The sequence below is a fragment of the Salvelinus fontinalis genome, chromosome 23, assembly GCF_029448725.1.
Source record: "Salvelinus fontinalis isolate EN_2023a chromosome 23, ASM2944872v1, whole genome shotgun sequence".
In the NCBI taxonomy this organism is placed as follows: domain Eukaryota; kingdom Metazoa; phylum Chordata; class Actinopteri; order Salmoniformes; family Salmonidae; genus Salvelinus; species Salvelinus fontinalis.
Window position 1 is genome coordinate 41,954,593 of NC_074687.1, and position 19,129 is coordinate 41,973,721.

General features: G+C 41.1%; 1 protein-coding gene across 1 annotated transcript; it reads left to right on the forward strand.

Annotated features, from left to right (window-relative positions):
• The first annotated feature begins 4,931 nt into the window (after positions 1 to 4,931).
• On the forward strand, positions 4,932 to 18,779 carry LOC129821348 (chondroitin sulfate synthase 2-like). The gene is made up of 4 exons (XM_055878941.1): positions 4,932 to 5,569; positions 11,613 to 12,177; positions 14,604 to 14,786; positions 15,403 to 18,779. Exons 1-4 carry the CDS (start codon positions 5,289 to 5,291, stop codon positions 16,663 to 16,665), a joined length of 2,292 nt encoding a protein of 763 aa, XP_055734916.1. The 5' UTR covers positions 4,932 to 5,288; the 3' UTR covers positions 16,666 to 18,779.
• The last annotated feature ends 350 nt before the right edge of the window (positions 18,780 to 19,129 follow it).

The window sequence follows — 19,129 nt, forward strand, 5'->3', positions numbered from 1 at the left end:
TGAGACCCACTGTCGCTCAGATAGTGTCTATCTGATAGTGTGTCTATCACTTATATGCACAGCTGCTTTTATATCACCAAGATCTGTCCTATTGGGCAGGGTCATTTTACACGAAGCCATGGAACTACAGATGTGTTCTTATCTTGGGCCTGTGTTTTAAAAGACAAAGAGACAAAAGGAGATAAGTGGCGCTGCTTCTGAATTTCCGTTCACTGAACATGTGTCTCCATGTGCTGCCTTGCATCAACGGTGTCGGTGTCTTGCAAAGGAAATACAGTATTTATATACTACTAGTGAATCTCTCCTGGGAGAGAATACTCAGAGGTCTTTTGTTGTGTTGCACATTTTGCAGGGAGGTGATCAGAAGTTGACAGGCCACACACTGATCACTGGAATGAGAAATCCAGTTCATGCACAGTGCTCACAATGAGATGTACAGTAGTAAAACGTTGTCGGCCACGGTGTGCAACCATGGGAGAAATGCATTCCCTAGCATGTTCAACAACATTGATGATAATAGTTTCTTTACTTTTGAAAAAACATTTCCTTTATTACTTTTCTTTTCATTACCTTCACGACATTATTGTTCATTATGATACCTCATGACGGTATGTACAGTAGGTACACTACATAGTCAAGCCCTGCTACTTTGGAAATATTCGTTTTGTCTGATTTGTAGGCCTGTTGAATGAAAAAAAAACTTGAGAAGAAATGTGTTTCTATATGAAAAACACTGACATGGTTTATTAGTATATAGCGCCACATTGTGGAAATATATGTAAAGAACGCTTCAGAGAGAAGAGAGGAAAGAATTCATGACCAGCCTTGGCTACTCTGTAGTGTGAGCTTTGATGTCATCAATTATTTAATGAGATGTGCCATGAATTTATAAACATAGAGATCATATTAAAACACTATACGATTCGATTCCATGCAGTATTACAGTATTCTACATTAAGGATAATGTGGACGCTACAATCATTTCCAATATACTACATGTAATTTCTCTGAACGTTCTGCGCCCCCCTGAACCGGTCTCTGGTGTCACAGGTCTGAATCAGAATGAAAACCAGTAGCCTACTGCTGCGGCCGTCCAGTGGACCATAATTGATGTGATGATAGTTGCTTGCGAGTGCGACTTTGGTAATCAGCGGTTGAGTAGGTGAGCAGCCTCAGACGCGAAGCGATGCCCCACTCCCGTCAAAATCTATCCACGCGAGAATATAGCGATAATCAGACCATGTGGGGATTTTTTTTGCATGGAGGTATTTGAGAGTGTCGGATTTGGTCAACAAAAATATGTGATTTCTAATTTGCTAAATGAGGCTTATTTGATCGAATACAAGTGCTGTAATATATCTAGGTTGTTACGAATATTCTGATATAAGTGGACGCACGTGGTATTTTGGCAACTTTGAGAAAAACGACTTTATATTTGAGTTGTGTCTGTCGTTCACACACGAGTATCTGCCCTCTCATTGGCTACAATGTTCCCACCTGATCTCACCTCCTTTTCCTGTCTTTGCAACGACTCCCATTGTTAGAGCGGAAACAAGACCATCTCGTCATTATATATACACTGCTCAAAAAAATAAAGGGAACACTTAAACAACACAATGTAACTCCAGGTAAATCACACTTCTGTGAAATCAAACATTTGTGGCCTGCTGGAGGTCATTTTGCAGGGCTCTGGCAGTGCACCTCCTTGCACAAAGGCGGAGGTAGCGGTCCTGCTGCTGGGTTGTTGCCCTCTTACGGCCTCCTCCACGTCTCCTGATGTACTGGCCTGTCTCCTGGTAGCGCCTCCATGCTCTGGACACTACGCTGACAGACACAGCAAACCTTTTTGCCACAGCTCGCATTGATGTGCCATCCTGGATGAACTGCACTACCTGAGCCACTTGTATGGGTTGTAGACTCCGTCTCATGCTACCACTAGAGTGAGAGCACCGCCAGTATTCAAAAGTGACCAAAACATCAGCCAGGAAGCTTAGGAACTGAGAAGTGGTCTCTGGTCACCACCTGCAGAATCACTCCTTTTTTGAGGGTGTCTTGCTAATTGCCTATAATTTCCACCTTTTGTCTATTCCATTTGCACAACAGCATGTGAAATGTATTGTCAATCAGTGTTGCTTCCTAAGTGGACAGTTTGATTTCACAGAAGTGTGATTGACTTGAAGTTACATTGTGTTGTTTAAGTGTTCCCTTTATTTTTTTGAGCAGTGTATATATCATTTTATTTAACCTTTTTTTAACTAGGCAATTCAGTTAAGATTTTTTTTGATTTTACAATGACGGCCTGCCCCGGCCCAACCCCCCCTAACCCGGACAAAGCTAGGCCAATTGTGTGCCTCCCTATGGGACTCCAGACAACAGGCTGGTTGTGATACAGCCCGGGATCAAACCAGGGTCAGTAGTGACACCTCTAGCACAGAGATGCAGTGCCTTAGACCGCTGTGCCACTCGGGAGCCTAAATACATTATATAGAGTATCTCTGATAGCCTACTCAAAATATGTTAGTGCCGGAAGAGACATTTCAGTTGAAGGCATTCAGTTGTACAACTGATTAGGTATCCCCATTTCCCTTTTCCTATTCAGAATCCTACCCTAAACCCTAACCCTTACAATAACCTTAAAGGCCCATTGCAGTCAAAAACATGATTTTCTGAATTGTATATATATTTCCACACTATGTGGTTGGAATAATACTGTGAAATGTTGAAATGTATGATGCCCTTTTTAGTTTAAGAGATGTTTGAAAAGACTGCCTGACATTTCTGCCTGTTTTGGTGGGATGGAGTTTTGGCCTGTCTGGTGACATCACTAGGCAGAAAATGTGTTAATAGACCTATAAGGAGAGTTTCAAACCTCTCTGCCAGTAACAGCTACGTTTCAGTTTTCATCTCCCCACTCAGACCACTCCCAGACAGTCATAGTAAAAAGCTATTTTTGTATATTTTTATTGAGAAAATTCACAGTAAGGTACTTAATTGTTACCCAGAAATATTGATATTGAGATAAAAACGGCTGCATTGAGCCTTTAACCACAACCATAACCCTTACCTAACCCTAACCTTAACCCTTACTGTAACCATTTCAATTTCAAATTCAATTGGGTAAGGGCGTCCCAAGGATCCCGATAGCAAGGAACACTCAAAATAGGTTGACCTTCCGGTGATTTGGTGCACGTCTGCCTCGTGAAAATGTTCTTGATTTAATTTGAATACCGCATCACAGATGCATTTGGAAATCTTCACGAGCAATGCATGTATGCAAAGTAGCCAAGGTTACTACCTGTGCTATCTGCTGCTTCAACGCGGAAGTGAAGAGGAAAAAGTGAAAATATGTGTCAAATGACATGGTGCATTTGGTCGCATGTTGGATCTTGCCAAGAGGTGGACCATAAACAGCTATTGGGAGAGGGTGAAGCAGATCATTTTGCACAACCCAAAACCCCTAATTTCTTATATCCTAAAACAAATGCACCAAGTGGTTAACAAAGTCCATTCGTGTATAGGCTCATGTATAGGCCGGTGACTTTTATCAGCACCTCCCAAGCTGAACACTTCACTCCCCATCCCCCACGACCCAGAGCCCGAGGGTCTAGGCTACCTTATAAACCAGCCTCTCAAACTCTCTCTGACCTGTGTGCCCTGGCCCTGATTGGTGGTTGCTGATAGGTTATTAGGGGGCAGGTAGGTTATTAGGGGGCAGGACACCTGGCAGCTCTTCAGACTGTGCAGGCCACAGTCTCCTCACTTCTTCTCTGAGTGGACTTGTGGGATGGGGGTGCGTGGAGTAGTGAGTTGTTACTGTTATTGGAACTTGGTGTGTTTATTGTTACTGTTGGGTGTAGTTGCTGATAGATGCTTCCATATTTAGCTCTATTATACAGTCCTTTGCTATGAGTGTTATTATTGCTCCAGTTGTCCTATTGTTGTTCGTAGTCCATTGCGTTCTGTGTTATTCTGGATCCATGAGCTTATCCTGTGTCACAGAACCACATCCTTTCCACGTCCCTATCTGTTGTTTGTGTGTCTATATGGCAATAAAGTGTTCTTGTGTCTAACTTTGAGGTTGCCTTATTCCCCTCTGACCGGGGGAGGTACTAGTGGGTCACAGATCAGCCCAAACGGAGAGTCGCTCTCGTTCAGGTAGGTTAATGCTACCCCAAGTTGATATGGTTGATATTTTTTTAAATGGGCCTATTACAATAATATATTGGAAATATGGCCTATTTTGCAGTGTGCCATCTACAAGTTTGTTTTGTAGTGTCAGATGTAACTGAGTGTCCACTATCACCGTTTATGTGCCCTAGTTCCCATAGCCTCTAGTAAGGTGTCAGGGCTTATAGGACAGTGACCTGGAGAAAGATATGCAGTGTCATTCTAAACACACGTAATGATTTCTTTCTAATCTAGGGCCTTTTTAGGGCCATTTTTGCAAGGTAAAAAAAAGTGACAATCAGAGAGCATTATCCTCTAAAATTGCACATATCCTCATAGTCCTCTATTTAGTCTCTTAGGGACAGTTTCTCAGACACATATTATGAAAAATACATACACAATCATTATTCTATTATTAAATTAGCATTTGTAGGCCTCTGACACCCCAGGTCCTTCATAAAACCAGGCCAAGGTTTCCAAGTCAAGAAGACAACAATATTCTTCTTGTGGGGCATTTTTGAACAGTCATGCAGCTGAATATTTGTTTTATTTCACACACTAACCGTGTATCATGAATTCATAGTAACCGTGAATCATTATTATTTGATTTTACCTTAACCCGCAAATCTGGGCTTTGTGTTTGATTGAATGTGACTCTAGGATGCCCTCTAGTGTGACAGCGCACCTCTGTAAATAGGCTTTTCAGCTGAAGCAAGGATTTACTTAAAAACAGCTCCTTTTTTAAACCAACATTTATCTAGGCCACAGTATTTTGATCTATTTAGCCATGGGCGAGGTCGGTGGATTTTATTTGACCAATTCTGCGATTCAGAAGGCTACAGAAAGAGTGCTGGAAACGCCTATGCTAATGTATTTCTGACGTTGGTGTGTTTTATTGGGGCGGAGCTAGAGACCACTGACACGTAAGGATCCTGCATTAATTCCAAGGGAGAAGCTACATAGGCCTACATCTTTTTAGTCGAGAAGGATGTCCTTTTTAAATATAACCAGCTGCTAATATTTTCTATTTGGATTTATGTATATAATTACCCAAATAGTCACACATTAGGGTGGGTGTAGGCTGGCGAGAGGACCGACGTAGTCTATAGTCAACGTTGAAAATGAGATTTGCAATGTTTATTTCTCTGCTGAGGCCGATCGGGCCGGTTATTATCGGTGTTTCTTTGGGATTTACCTTAAGTTTACTTAGTGTGAATTGGGTAGAGGAAACTTGTGTCCTCGACGGGAAAGCGAGTGAAGAAATACGTTTGGCCCAAGATGGGATTTCAAAAGGAGCGAGGAGACCCAATTCGATATCGACTGTGGATGCCGAGGAAGATTTTGAGCCAAGAATAGTGCCATATAAACCAGTCCAACAAAGCCAAACAAAGCAACTTTTTCGGTAAGCATTCAAAAGAGATGTTTAAAACCCGAGAAGGTCAAATGTGTTATTATAAACATGCTTCAACAGTGTAGCCTACTAAGATCTTATTTTTCCAGTTGATTTCTACAGTCTGTTTTACTGTCTGACGCTATTGCCCCACAACTTTTTTCAGATTGGATATTTTGTTGTAAGTTTTCCCAGAAACTCCTTACAATGTTGCAAATTGTCCTTCAGCGGTATATTACGAGCCTAGGTTAATTTAGGCATGTGGTTTTCACCTCTTTCTTCGTCAGTTTTTTTTTTTTTTTTGTGCATTATTTTCAACTCATAGATGTCAAGCACACTTAAACAACATCAGTTAGCAATTGATGAACAATATAACATTACATTGGAAATCAGTCCGTCTTGGAGTCTGCTTTTATTATGCCCACTAAAACAGAAACATCTGTGAAAGGCCAACATTCCTGAAACTAAATCACAAATTTTACAACCTTCACCATATCTGTGCCCTTCAGTCTCCAGCTACCAGACTACGGTATTTTTGGCCATAACAAATTATAGTAAAGTTGTATTGATGTAGTCTACCTACTGTATGTGAAAGAATATTTGGAGAATTGCTTTTTAATATGGTGTCATGTGCTTGCCTAACCTTGTGTAGCATGCACAGTCAAGTTTTGCATCATGGTGTAGTTGTGTATTACCCTGGATGTAGAAAATAGTCAAGTTTAACAAAAACCCTTGAATCAGTAGGTGTGACCAAACTTTTGACTGGTAAATATATATATATATTTAGTGAAGACATCAAAACAAGGAAATAACACATGGAATCATGTAGTAACCAAAAAGTGTAAAACAAATCAAAATATATTTGAGATTCTTCAAAGTAGCCACCCTTTTCCTTGACGTGAGTATATACCAAGCGTGTGCAAAGCTGTCAAGGAAAAGGGTGGCTACTTTGAAGAATCTCAAATATATTTTGATTTAACACTTTTTTTGGTTACTACATGATTCCATGTTATTTCATAGTTTTGATGTCTTCACTATTATTCTACAATGTAGAAAATAGTAAAAAAATACAAACCCTGGAATGAGTAGGTGTCCAAACTTTTGACTTGTACTACTATACTATTCTCTCAACCAGCTTCACCTGGAATGCTTTTCCAACAGTCCCAAACCATCTCAATTGTGTTGAGGTTGGGTGATTTGTGGAAGCCAGGTAATCTGAAGCATCACTCTCCTTTAAACAGTTCATGTTGAGATGTCTGTTACTTGAACGCTGTGACGCAATCATCTTGGCTGCAATCTGAGGTGCAGTAATGAATTTATCTTCTGCAGCAGAGGTAACTCTGGGTCTTCCTTTCCTGTGGCAGTCCTCGTGCGAGCCAGTTTCATCATAGCGCTTGATGGTTTTTTACAACTACACTTTAAGAAACTTTCAAAGTTCTTAATGTTCGGTATTTACTGACCTTTATTTCTTAAAGTAATGATGGACTGTTTCTCTTTGCTTATTTGAGCTGTTCTTGACAATTTATGGACTTGGTCTTTTACCAAATAGGGTTATCTTCTGTATACCACCCCTACTGATTGACTCAAACACATTAAGAAGGAAGTACATTCCACAAATTCACTTTTTAAGAAGGCACACCTGTTAATTGAAATGCTTTCCAGGTGACTACCTCATGAAGCTGGTTGAGAGAATGCCAAGATTGTACAAAGCTGTCAAGGCAAAGGGTGGCTGCTTTGAAGAATCTCAATTATAAAATATATTTTATAACACTTTTTAGGTTACTACATGTTTCCGTATGTGTTATTTCATAGTGTTGATGTCTTCACTATTATTCTACAATGTAGAAATAGAAACCCTTGAATGAGTAGGTGTTCTAAAACTTTTGACTGGTACTGTATGTTTACGTACAGTGCCTTGCAAAAGTATTCAGACCCCTTGGATTTCTTCACATTTTGCTTCAAAGTGGGATTAAAATGGATTTAATTGTCATTTTGATAAATTAAGAGCTAAAATATAGTTGTGACAAGTATTCATCCACTTTGTTTAGGAAAACCTAAATTAGTTCAGCAGTCAAATTTGGAATCTGTGTGAAAGGATAGCGGTTGAAATGATTTTTGAATGAAGAACCCTTCATCTGTGCCCCATACATACTACATCTGTATGGTCCCTCAGTGAAGTATTGCATTTCAAGCACAGATTTAACTACCAAGACACGGGAGCTTTTGATAAGCCTCATAAAGAAGGGCAGTGATTGTTAGATGGGTAACAATAACAAATCAGACATTGGATATCTCTAAGCATGGTCAAGTTAATAATTGTGTGGGGTTTATATATTAAACCACCCAGACACATCAAAGATAATCGTCCTTCTGCTCAGGGATGTTACCATGAGGCCATTGGTGATTTTAGAACAGCTACATTGTTCAATGTTTGTGATGGTAGAAAACTGAGGATGAATAAACAACATTGTAGTGACTCCACAATAATGACCTAAATATTCGAAAATGTTCATCTTGTATGCAACGAGGCACTAAAGTAATCCTGTAAAGGAATACATTTTTTTGCCAAAATGCAAAGCCTTATGCTTGGTGAAAATCCGGCACATCAGAGGAACTGCCTCTTTATTTTTGAGCATGGTGGTTGCTGCATCATGGTATGGGTATGCTTGCCATTGGCAAATACTGAGGTGTTTTTTAAAGGATAAAAATAAATGGAATGGCGCTAAGCACATGCTAAATCCTAGAGGAAAACCTGCTTCAGTCTGCTTTACACCAGAGACTGGGAGAAGAATGTACCTTTCAGCAGGCCAATCGCCTACAACACAAGGCCAAATCTACACTGGGATTTCCAAGACGACAGCGAATGTTCCTGAGTGGCCAAGTTACGGTTTTGACTTAGTCATGTGAAAAAGTAGGCACAGCCCCTGATTTTCAATATATTTTTTTACATATTTGGCAGATGAATATGTAATCTTCACTTCAACACTATTGACAGATAAAGGTAACCTAATTTACAAAATACACCGAAAGATTATACTTTGCAATCATCTATTCATCAAAAATCAACAAATGTACACCCCTAGCTTCAATAGCTTCTGTTTCCCCCTTTGGCTGAAATAACTTAATGTAGCTGTTTCTTTTAACTGTCTATCAGTCTCTTACATTGCCTGGGAGGAATTTTTGTCCACTCTCCTACAGTACTGCTTCAACTGTCATGTTCCGAGGGCTTTCTTGCATGCATGGCCCGCTTCAAGTCCCCCTACAGCATTTCGATAGCATTGAGATCTAGGTTTTGCCATTCCAAACCCCTCAATTTCTTATTTTTGAGCCATTCTGTTGCAGCTTTGCTTCTGTGTTTTGGATCATTGTACTGTTGCAAGATCCATGTTCGGTTCAGCTTCAGCGTTTTGACAGATGGCCCAACATTCTCCTCAAGAATTCTCTGGTACAATCTAGATTAATCGATTGTACCATTCGATTAATCGGAATGGCCGATTTAATTAGGGCCATTTTAATGACCTACGGCTCGTATTACTGTGTGTTATGTTATAATTAAGTCTATGATTTGATAGAGCAGTCTGACTGAGCGATGGTAGGCACCAGCAGGCTCGTAAGCATTCATTCAAACAGTACTTTCGTGCGTTTTGCCAGCAGCTCTTCACAATGCTTCAAGCATCGCGCTGTTTATGACTGCAAGCCTATGAACTCCCGAGATTAGGCTGGCGTAACCGATGTGAAATGGCTAGCTAGTTAGCTTGGTGCGCGCTAATAGCGTTTCAAACGTCACTCGCTCTGAGACTTGGAGTAGTTGTTCCCCTTGCTCTGCATGGGTAACGCTGCTTCGAGGGTGGCTGTTGTCGATGTGTTCCTTGTTCGAGCACAGGTAGCGGCGAGGAGAGGGATGGAAGCTATACTGTTACACTGGCAATACTAAAGTGCCTATAAGAACATCCAATAGTCAAAGGTATATGAAATACAAATCGTATAGAGAAATAGTCCTATAATTCCTATAACTACAACTTAAAACTTCTTACCTGTGAATATTGAAGACTCATGTTAAAAGGAACCACCAGCTTTCATATGTTCTCATGTTCTGAGCAAGGAACTTAAACGTTAGCTTTCTTACATGGCACATATTGCACTTTTACTTTCTTCTCCAACACTTTGTTTTTGCGTTATTTAAACCAAATTGAACATGTTTCATTATTTATTTGAGGCTAAATTGATTTTATTGATGTATTATATTAAGTTAAAATAAGTGTTCATTCAGTATTGATGTAATTGTCATTATTACAAATAAATGAATAAAGATCGGCCGATTTTAAACGGTATCGGCTTTTTTGGCCCTCCAATAATCGGTATCGGCGTTGAAAAATCATAATCGGTCGACCTCTAGACTCAATGATGGCAAGTTGGCCAGGCCCTGAGGCAGCAAAGCAGCCCCAAACCATAATGCCACCGCCTCCATGCTTTATGGTTAGTATGAGGTTCTTTCGTTTTTGCCAAACGTGGTGTCTGGCATTGCGGCCAAACAACTTCACCTTTACCTCATCTGTCCAGAGCACATTGTTCCAGTAGTTTTGGTCTTTACCCAGGTGTTGTTTGGCAAACGTCAGTCGTGTCTTGAGGCTTCTTCCTTCCTGAACTCCCATGTCAGCTCTTGGGCTGAATTTGGTGGGATGACCTGTCCTAGGTAGATTGCCAGTAGCCTGGAATTTTATCCATTTGTAGATGAGCCGTCGGACAGTGGAATGACGTACTTCAAATTGCTTGGAAATGCATTTGTAACCCCTCCCAGACTCATGGGCATTAATTATTATTATTTTGAGGGCCTCGGATAGTTATTTTGCTTTTGGCATGATGTGTTACCACACACCCATATGGTTATAACCGAACCAGACCAAGTTTCTAATCTTAATGGAAGGCTGGACCCTCCTAAATTTCTCTCCAATGATTTTCTAATCACTTGCACCTGGTTCTAATTTTAGCCATTTTATATGATGGTAAAGGTAGGGGTGTACTAACTGTTTCTGCATAAGGAAAATGCATTTGTTTATTTTAATTGTGTAACATTTTCTAAGTGAATTTTCTTGTGTGTGGTTTGTTAAATTGGGTTACCTTTCAACGAATGTGGTGGGAATTTAGCTCAAATATGCAGGTGTCCAATTATGTAAAATAAAAATATCGATATACTTTCTAGGGCGTGTACGTACTTTTCACATGACTGTATATCTGCTTAAATATTTGACAAGACTTGAAATTGACTGTCTAGCCATGATCCCCAAAATTCTGCCAGCTTGAATAATTTAGAAAATAATAATAGGCAAATATTGTACAATCCAGGTGTGCAAAGCTCATACAGTATAGACTTACCCAAGTTGACTCGCAGCTGTAATCGATGCCAAAATGTGTTTCTAACATGTTTTGACATAGGGAGCTGGATGCTTATGCAGCGACTATATATTTGCTATTTAATTTCTATTAATATATTAAATGTTCAAGTTTTTCCTTCCACTTGGACTTAAGTATTATGTATAAATTGTTGCCAAAAAAGAACAAATCAATTGTAATCTCACTTTGTAACACACAATGTGAAGAAATCAATGGTTCTGAATACTTTTGCGAGGAACTCTTAAAAATATGTACAAAATCTCTGTATAGTATGTTTGTTTTTTTGTACTTGATTCTCTAGATTGAACTTTTCCCATTGAAAATAGCAGCAATCTCTTAACGTGCCGATCCATAGTTGCTACATACATTTTTGGATTGATATGTACCCATATGATTCTTGAAGAATATAACATAAATGCCTCATGCGCTTAGTACAACTGTCGTACCCCAAAAAATAAACTCCAATGTTTTGTAAATGTAAACGACCGCTGTTTTAATACCATTTTGATATCATGGATGATTGGTCCTTGCATCCATAGCCTAAGTTCCATTTCTCCAGCCTCATCCCTCAACTTTTTCCTGAAACTGTGTTTTGGGATGACACTTAATGTTTTCAATTTAAGGATCGCGTCTTCTTTTTTTAATGAGTGTGTATGCTTTCCAGGGCTAAGTACATCAGTACAGAGCTGGGGATCCGGGAGCGCCTCTTCGTAGGGATCCTGACGTCCAAAAGCACCATCAACACAATGGGAGTGGCAGTGAACCGCACCATCAGCCACCACCTGGACACTGTGGTCTTCTTCACAGGCATGCGCAACCGCAAAGTGCCCCACGGCATGTTCGTGGTCACCCATGGGGACGAGAGGCTCATATGGAACATTTTCCAGACCATCAAGTACATCTTGGAGCACTATGTCCATGAGTATGACTGGTTCTATCTGGCCCAGGACGACACCTACACAGAGGCAGACCGGATCAAACAGCTGGTGGATCACCTGAGCATAGACCGGGAGCTTTACATGGGCAGCCCTGAGGAGTTTATAGGTGGGGAGATGGAGGGGAGGTACTGCTACGGTGGGTTCGGATACCTCCTGTCCCGTACCCTGCTGCTCCGGCTCAAACCCTTCCTGGAGAACTGTAGGAATGACATCCTGAGCGCCAGGCCTGACGAGTGGCTGGGCAGATGCATCATTGATTATGCCAACACCAACTGTGTGGATGAGCATGAGGTAGGCTGTGTATTGCTACTGTCTTGTACAGACGAGTTCCATGAAGAGAGTTCTGTTCCATGGGTTTATGATCCCTTTGTCCAAGAGAATGTTTCCCGTAAATAGATTAGGCCTAGTCCTAGAATAAGAAGCATGTTTTAAAGGAGATTCTCTATTCAGTAAGGAGATTCTCTATTCAGTGTTTTTTTCTAGGCCCCGACTAGGCTTAATCTGTGCCCGAAAAAGCATCCCCAAGTGTTTCTCAGTAAGTGAATGTTTCTTGTGTCAACAAACCAGAGCTGTGTTGAATACATAATATGTCAAATACTTGCGCTGCGCTTCATTTAGTTCGTCCAGTCCAATAGAACCAATGTATAGTCACAAAAGTGGACGTTCAAGAATTGAACATGTGTATTTAGCCCAGGTCTGCTCTGAATAGAAACTACAAGCCAGTGAGAGGCAGTTGACATCTCCCCCCCAAAAAGATGAAACGGAGCCTGACTTTATGAAGCCTCATAAACTTGACTCATTATCTGTCAGTGTAGTCGGCTGGTTCCTGCTCCGTAAACGCTTGAGACACACGCACACCATATAGTAAAGATTGAAGGCCATATACTACAACATCAAAACATAACATCTTTCAAGATCCACCAGCCTCACGTTAGAACACTTTCTTTCCAAACTATATCTGTAGTTAAAAAGTAGCCTCCGTAAAGTGTATACTAGTGACATCTATAGAATAAAGCATGTTGCACCATATTAGTGCTAAAACAGAGTTACAACACCAGTGTTTTAGCACTGCATTCTCTGTAGAGACAGAATTGCCTGTCTTCACACTGTGGCCCCTGAGGGTACTTGTCCCCTCTGCTGTGACGGGGAGCTTTGCTTCTCCTGTTCTGCACTGACAGTCAGGGACCCAGTGGAGCCCTGTCACAGTCACACTGCTTGTCCAAGTGACAGTTTAAAGACTGTGCACCTTAGATAACTACATTGATTTAATCTGTTTGTATATGTTACCCGTTTTGGCCCATAGTGTGGCCGCATGCGCATTACACCTGCATTTGTTCCAACAATATCACCAGTTATACACCATTCTACCGCAATACTATTCAGAAGTTAATTTTTTTTAACATATTGAGTAGTTAATGCAAGACAGTTTGAGTTTGCCTAAACTTTTTTTCTGTGGCATGTTACGTTCTATACCCTCTTTAATTGGGCTTCCATTTATTTATTTTTTCTCCTGTGGTCTGGCATTTGAGCAGGAAACCATCTTGTTTAAGAGTCTGTATTGGAACAGAAACGGAGGGCCTGTTTCACTGCTGCGTGGTCATCTTGCCTCAGGGCCAGCACAACTCCAGGAGGGAGAAAGGAGAAGTAGGGGAAAAGTCAGATGAAATAACATGGGAGAGCGTTATGTGGAAGTACAACTCGCATTGTGTAGACTGCTTTGAAAGGAACTTTAATCACCCAAAGCTTTACTAAAAGATCAAATTTGGAAGCAGCAAAACAGTGAGTGGATACATTATTTCAGCCAGCTCCCATTATTATTTTGGACGTGCCTAAAACCTCCTATGTCCATATGCCCATAAGAAATGTGCCGGTCGGTGATTCTCGTATTTATATATCTTTAAAAATATATATATATATATATATATATAAAAAAAAATATTTTATTAGGATGATTCAACGTCCTTGGCTTCATGGTGAGAGCGTCCATGGCTCGCATGCAATTTAGGAGCTGTCTGCTATTTCTGGAGAAGTGCGACTACGATCTGTAGAGCGGATGTGATTTATAAAACATAATATTTGGTAGCAGTAGCCTATAATGATGAGGGGACATCACCCCCTCTTTATATTGAATTTGAATCTTTGCTTGGATCTCCTGTGAAAAGTTTGGAAGTGCGTAAAACCCTCCAGTCTACATTGCCTCACTATTATGTCCTCACAGGGAGCGGTTGTTGTGGCTGTAACTATATTTAGACGGCCTATTTTAAAACGAGGTGTTTTGATTTTTATAATCATTCACTCGCTTTTTAAGCTGTATCAATAGTGACTTTAATCTTGCTTATTGACAATGTTTGGCATGTCCGTCGTTCAGACATGGCAGACAATGCAATTTTACAGTTGGCCTAGGCCCATATATCAATGTAAAATGCTATGGTAAACAATACATCTCCATATTGAAGCCGTCGCAATTACTTCTTAGAACAATATGCCTTGCAAACATGTTCAACATATTTAGCAAATATGGGACAGGCCTACATACATTTTGTTATTTTGTTTCTGTAAGCTATTTAACAAAGTAGCCTATAACAAAATACATACAAATCAGCGTTGATGACAACTCACTATTATTCTACAATGTAAAAAATAAAGGAACTCTGGAATGAGTAGGTGTGTCCAAACCTTTGACTGGTACTGTATGTACATTTTTGTTTTGTTTTCAGGGGCTGCAGTACTACCATTACGAGATGGGCAAGAACTCGGATCCGAGTAAGGTGGAGAATGTGCAGTTTAAGAATGCCTTGACTGTCCACCCGGTATCTGACCCTGAGCAGATGTACAGACTACATAAACACTTCACTGAAATCGAACTTCAGAGGACATACGATGAGATCGAGAAGCTGCAGGTAAACGATCTGATCCTGACCACCACAAAACATCCTTTGTTCAGTGAACACCGACGGTCAGTCTCCCCTGTCTGTTTTCATTTAACATCAAGCGCTGAAGGCTTATTTCAGTTGAATATTTGTTTTGTGAATGACTGTTTTCTTGGTTGGACATAAGGGGCAGTTAAAGATATGCTTGGGAACTTTGCCAACTAGTATTTTTTAAACCTCCTGCTTTGGGCTGGATGAGTTGTGTAGTTCATTCATGCAGAATTCCCTAGTTTGAAAGTTTTCTGGAAGCCTTGCGGTGCCATTTTCCCCAAAATGTTCCCCACGTGGGCCAGCTCCCTAGCAATTTGAGTTCATGCCAATGAGATTCAGCCCCTCGCCATTTGAGTGACAGCTAACAAGATGTACACACAGCAGAGGGAGAGAGAGAGATGATGTGCAAATATCTGCATGTGACGTGGTATGCAATTTTCTGAGACTACTTTTGGCTCGTGAGCACTACTTTCAGAACTACTGGCTGAAACATATATGAAAGTACTGGAGAATCTCTTCAATTGTAGCAGTACAGTATCACTGTCAGTATGACTTTAGAGGTATTTTTATATCTGTACATCTCATGTGTCCACAGGCAGAGATAAAGAATGTGAGCAAAGTGGCTTTTGATGGAAACCGGAGCGCCCAGTGGCCCATTGGGATCAATCCTATGTTTGAGCCGAAGTCTCGTTTTGAGGTCCTCCGATGGGACTACTTCACAGAGGAGCAGGTGTATTCATGCATTGACGGCTCCCCCAAGTGTGAACTGCGTGGCATTGATCGGTTGGATGTTGCCGACGTCATCGAGATAGCCATGGGGGAGCTGAACAAGAAGTACAAGCCTGTCCTCCACCTGAAGAAGCAGCAGCTGATCAACGGCTACCGCCGCTTTGACCCCACTCGGGGCATGGAGTACACACTGGACCTGCAGCTGGAGGTAGTCAACCAGAAAGGCCGCAGTCGCTCCATCACCAAGAGGGTCCACCTGGTGCGTCCTCTGAGTCGCATCGAGATCATCCCCATGCCTTATGTCACAGAGGCCACCAGGGTTCATATCATCTTACCGTTGACTTTTCAGGAACGGGGTGCCGTCAACCATTTTCTAGAAGTGTTTGCCACCAATTTGTTTGAGACCAGTGAAAACGCCATCTTGACTTTACTGTTTATCTACGACCCATTCGAGGCCCAGCAGGTCAACCAGAATGACATATTCACCGGTGTTAAAGCGCAGATCAATGCATACGAACGCAAGTATCCGGCAGTGAAGATCCTGTGGATAAGTGTCAAGACAGAAACCCCTTCTCAAATCAAATTCATGGACATCATTTCCAAGAAGCACCCAGTAGACACGCTGTTCTTCATCACCAACGTCAACACCAACGTCAACTCCGAGTTCCTCAACCGTTGTCGCATGAACTCCATCAACAACTGGCAGGTGTTTTTCCCAATCCACTTCCAGGACTACAACCCAGACATCGCCTTCCACAACAAAGAGCCCCCACCCACAGTAGACCTGGTCAAAGACGCCGGACACTTTGACCGCAGTTCTTTCGAGGAGGCGTGCTTCTACAACTCCGACTACATGGTGACGCGCACCCGCATGGCCTCCGACGTGCAGGAGAACGAGGAGATCATGGAGACCTTGGATATCTACGACATGTTTGTCAAGTACTCCATCCTGCATGTGTTCAGGGCTGTGGAGCCGGCTCTGCACCAGAAGTACCGCCACCAGGCCTGTAACCCGCAGCTCAGTGAGGGCATCTACCACAGGTGTGTCCAGAGCAACCTGGATGGCCTGGGATCCCGTTCCCAGCTCGCCATGCTGTTATTTGAACAAGAGCAAGGAAATAGCACTTGATCACCATCCCCCTTAGAAACTTTACCTAGTATGTGTGCGATTGTGTGTATGCGTGCTTGTTTGCGTGAGTGTGATTTGTGTGTATGCGTGCTTGTTTGTTTTAAAACTAATGCAGTACATTCCTAAGCGGGAAACCTTTTTTACTAAATGTTTACAATAAAAATGTGCTGTCCGTACAGAAAACGACGATGGAACCAAATGTGGTTTAAACCTTCGGATTTGGTGGTCATGTTGGTCATCTCATTATTTTATCATGTTACAAAAGTTCTATTTGGTGGCTCTTGAGGGTATGGCTTCAAACCTGCACAACTTTTGATACTTGCTCATTTTGCAGTTTAGTAATCACTACTAAAGCACATCTGTGTGCCTTTTTTTAAATGTCTGTCAGTCCTCTTGTATTTTCATGTCTGTTATCATATCAAGCAAAATAAGTAGAGATTTTTTACATCGTATACATTTGATCAATATTTGAGTTCCTTACTTTCACATGACACTTCTCACATTTTGAATGAATGAGCTGGCATCTGCAATATAGATTCACTCTACTCACATGTTAACGGGGAGGAAGCTTTATGGCACTGACGTCATCAGATGAAGAATGAGATTACTGTTGGGTTGTGAGGATTGGATGGTATGTGTTTGTACTGTAGGTCCCCATAGGTGACATCACAAACACGCCTGTAGATGTAGAGCCTCTTCAGGGGGTTACAGTAAAAAAAAAACATTTTAAAAAAACGATATGATTGTCTCTTACTTAGAATAGGGAATTATGGCATCTTTATCCATTACATTTATATCTGCTACGTTCTGAATGTTTTGACTCTGAATACACCCCTGGTCAGATACGTTTTGTCTGAAGATATTTTGGGAGAGTCCTTGTTGAGGCTAACGCACAGTTCAGACGCTGAATTTTTGGTTAATCGAACTGAATAGAAATTAAGAGGTTGAGAGGTTTTGCTTGACATACTGATTGGTATCACTTCCACCCGCTTTCAACACTGCAGACTTCCTTGTAGGCTTAGGGTTGAATTCAGGCACAACACCTCTTGTTTTAAAGAAGTTCATTGCACTAAAAGGACAAAGACAGACGAATCCCACACCTATGCAGCGCGGAAGTTAATGTTTGAAACGGTGAATATGATCGGTGTAATGTGTATGTTATAGGGATGGGCATTTTACAATTGAATGTTCGTGGACCCCTTTTCGAGTACTCAAATAACCCAAATCCTAATTGACCAAAATGTATATTAAAACAAAAATGCAAGTGCCATTTTAAAATGAATTTATTGAAGCCGTAATATTAACTGGTTATTATGGAACACAATCTTCAAAAAGGCAGTAACCTCAGCAGTGGGCTTGCTTGTAGAACCCTGTGGCTGTTCAATGGCTTAGCCTTTTGTTAATTTAGCAGACAATACGCTCTTATTTCCCGAGCCCTTATCACAGTCAAAACACCTATTTCATAGTTTAAAAAAAAACATATTGTAATATAACAGAATAAAATGGAACAGAATATTTTTCCAAATGAAAAAAAAGTTGCCAGTGCAAAGTGATGCCCATTGCATGTCGAACAGTTATCAGTGATCATTTTAAACGTTTCTAAATGGATGAACACTGCATGGTGATGAATTATGGCCACATCTGTTTGTTGAGTAGGCATATACTTATTTATTCAGATGAAAATACGCTCTTTGTCTTCATCAAACTAATGTTTTTGCAAATGTTAAGTGTGGAACCTGTATGTTTTTGGGGGTTATGGCCTAGGCTAACCAATTCTAAATGGCACTAACAGTTCGCAAAGTAACTTTAGTGGAAGTAGTCAGGACACAATTATTCCAAAAATGCAGCTCGTTACTGGAACACAACTTCAATCAACCAGTCCATTTTGAATTTGGAACTATTCATTTGGCGTGGAATGTAGCTTGTGTATCCAATCCGTTAGATACGTGTTTTATAGGCATTTGTTTCTGTAGGCCCAACGGGAGCTTGTGTGCGCACGTAGCACTTGTGTGGAGGGATCGGTCAGAACGCAAATGCGTGAATGAGACATGGAGGGGAAAGGTAATTTGGAGAAGAAAGGTGTGATGCTTGGTTTCTTCCCCCCCCCCCCCCCCCCCCCCCCTTCAGCAAATGCACATGTTCATATGGAATACACAGGAGTCGAGGCAAATTTGAACGTTGTCCAATAGACAAAATGTCACTTGCCCGTTTGGGCAGCCACAAAGCACATTCCACCAAATAGTTCTACAGTGGGCTATTTGGAGAGAAAAAAGTGATCTCTGGTTAAAGATTGAGCTTTTACGTCCGTTGGAGTATTAATTTACTCATGCCTACTCGGTTAACGCAACGTGTCTTCAGATGTCCTGTCTCCCAGTCTCATCAAACTTAAAATAAACAACGATGTTGTCGTTAGCGATATTACTGTGCAACGTATGTAATATTTTTTCCCCAGATATTGCAAATA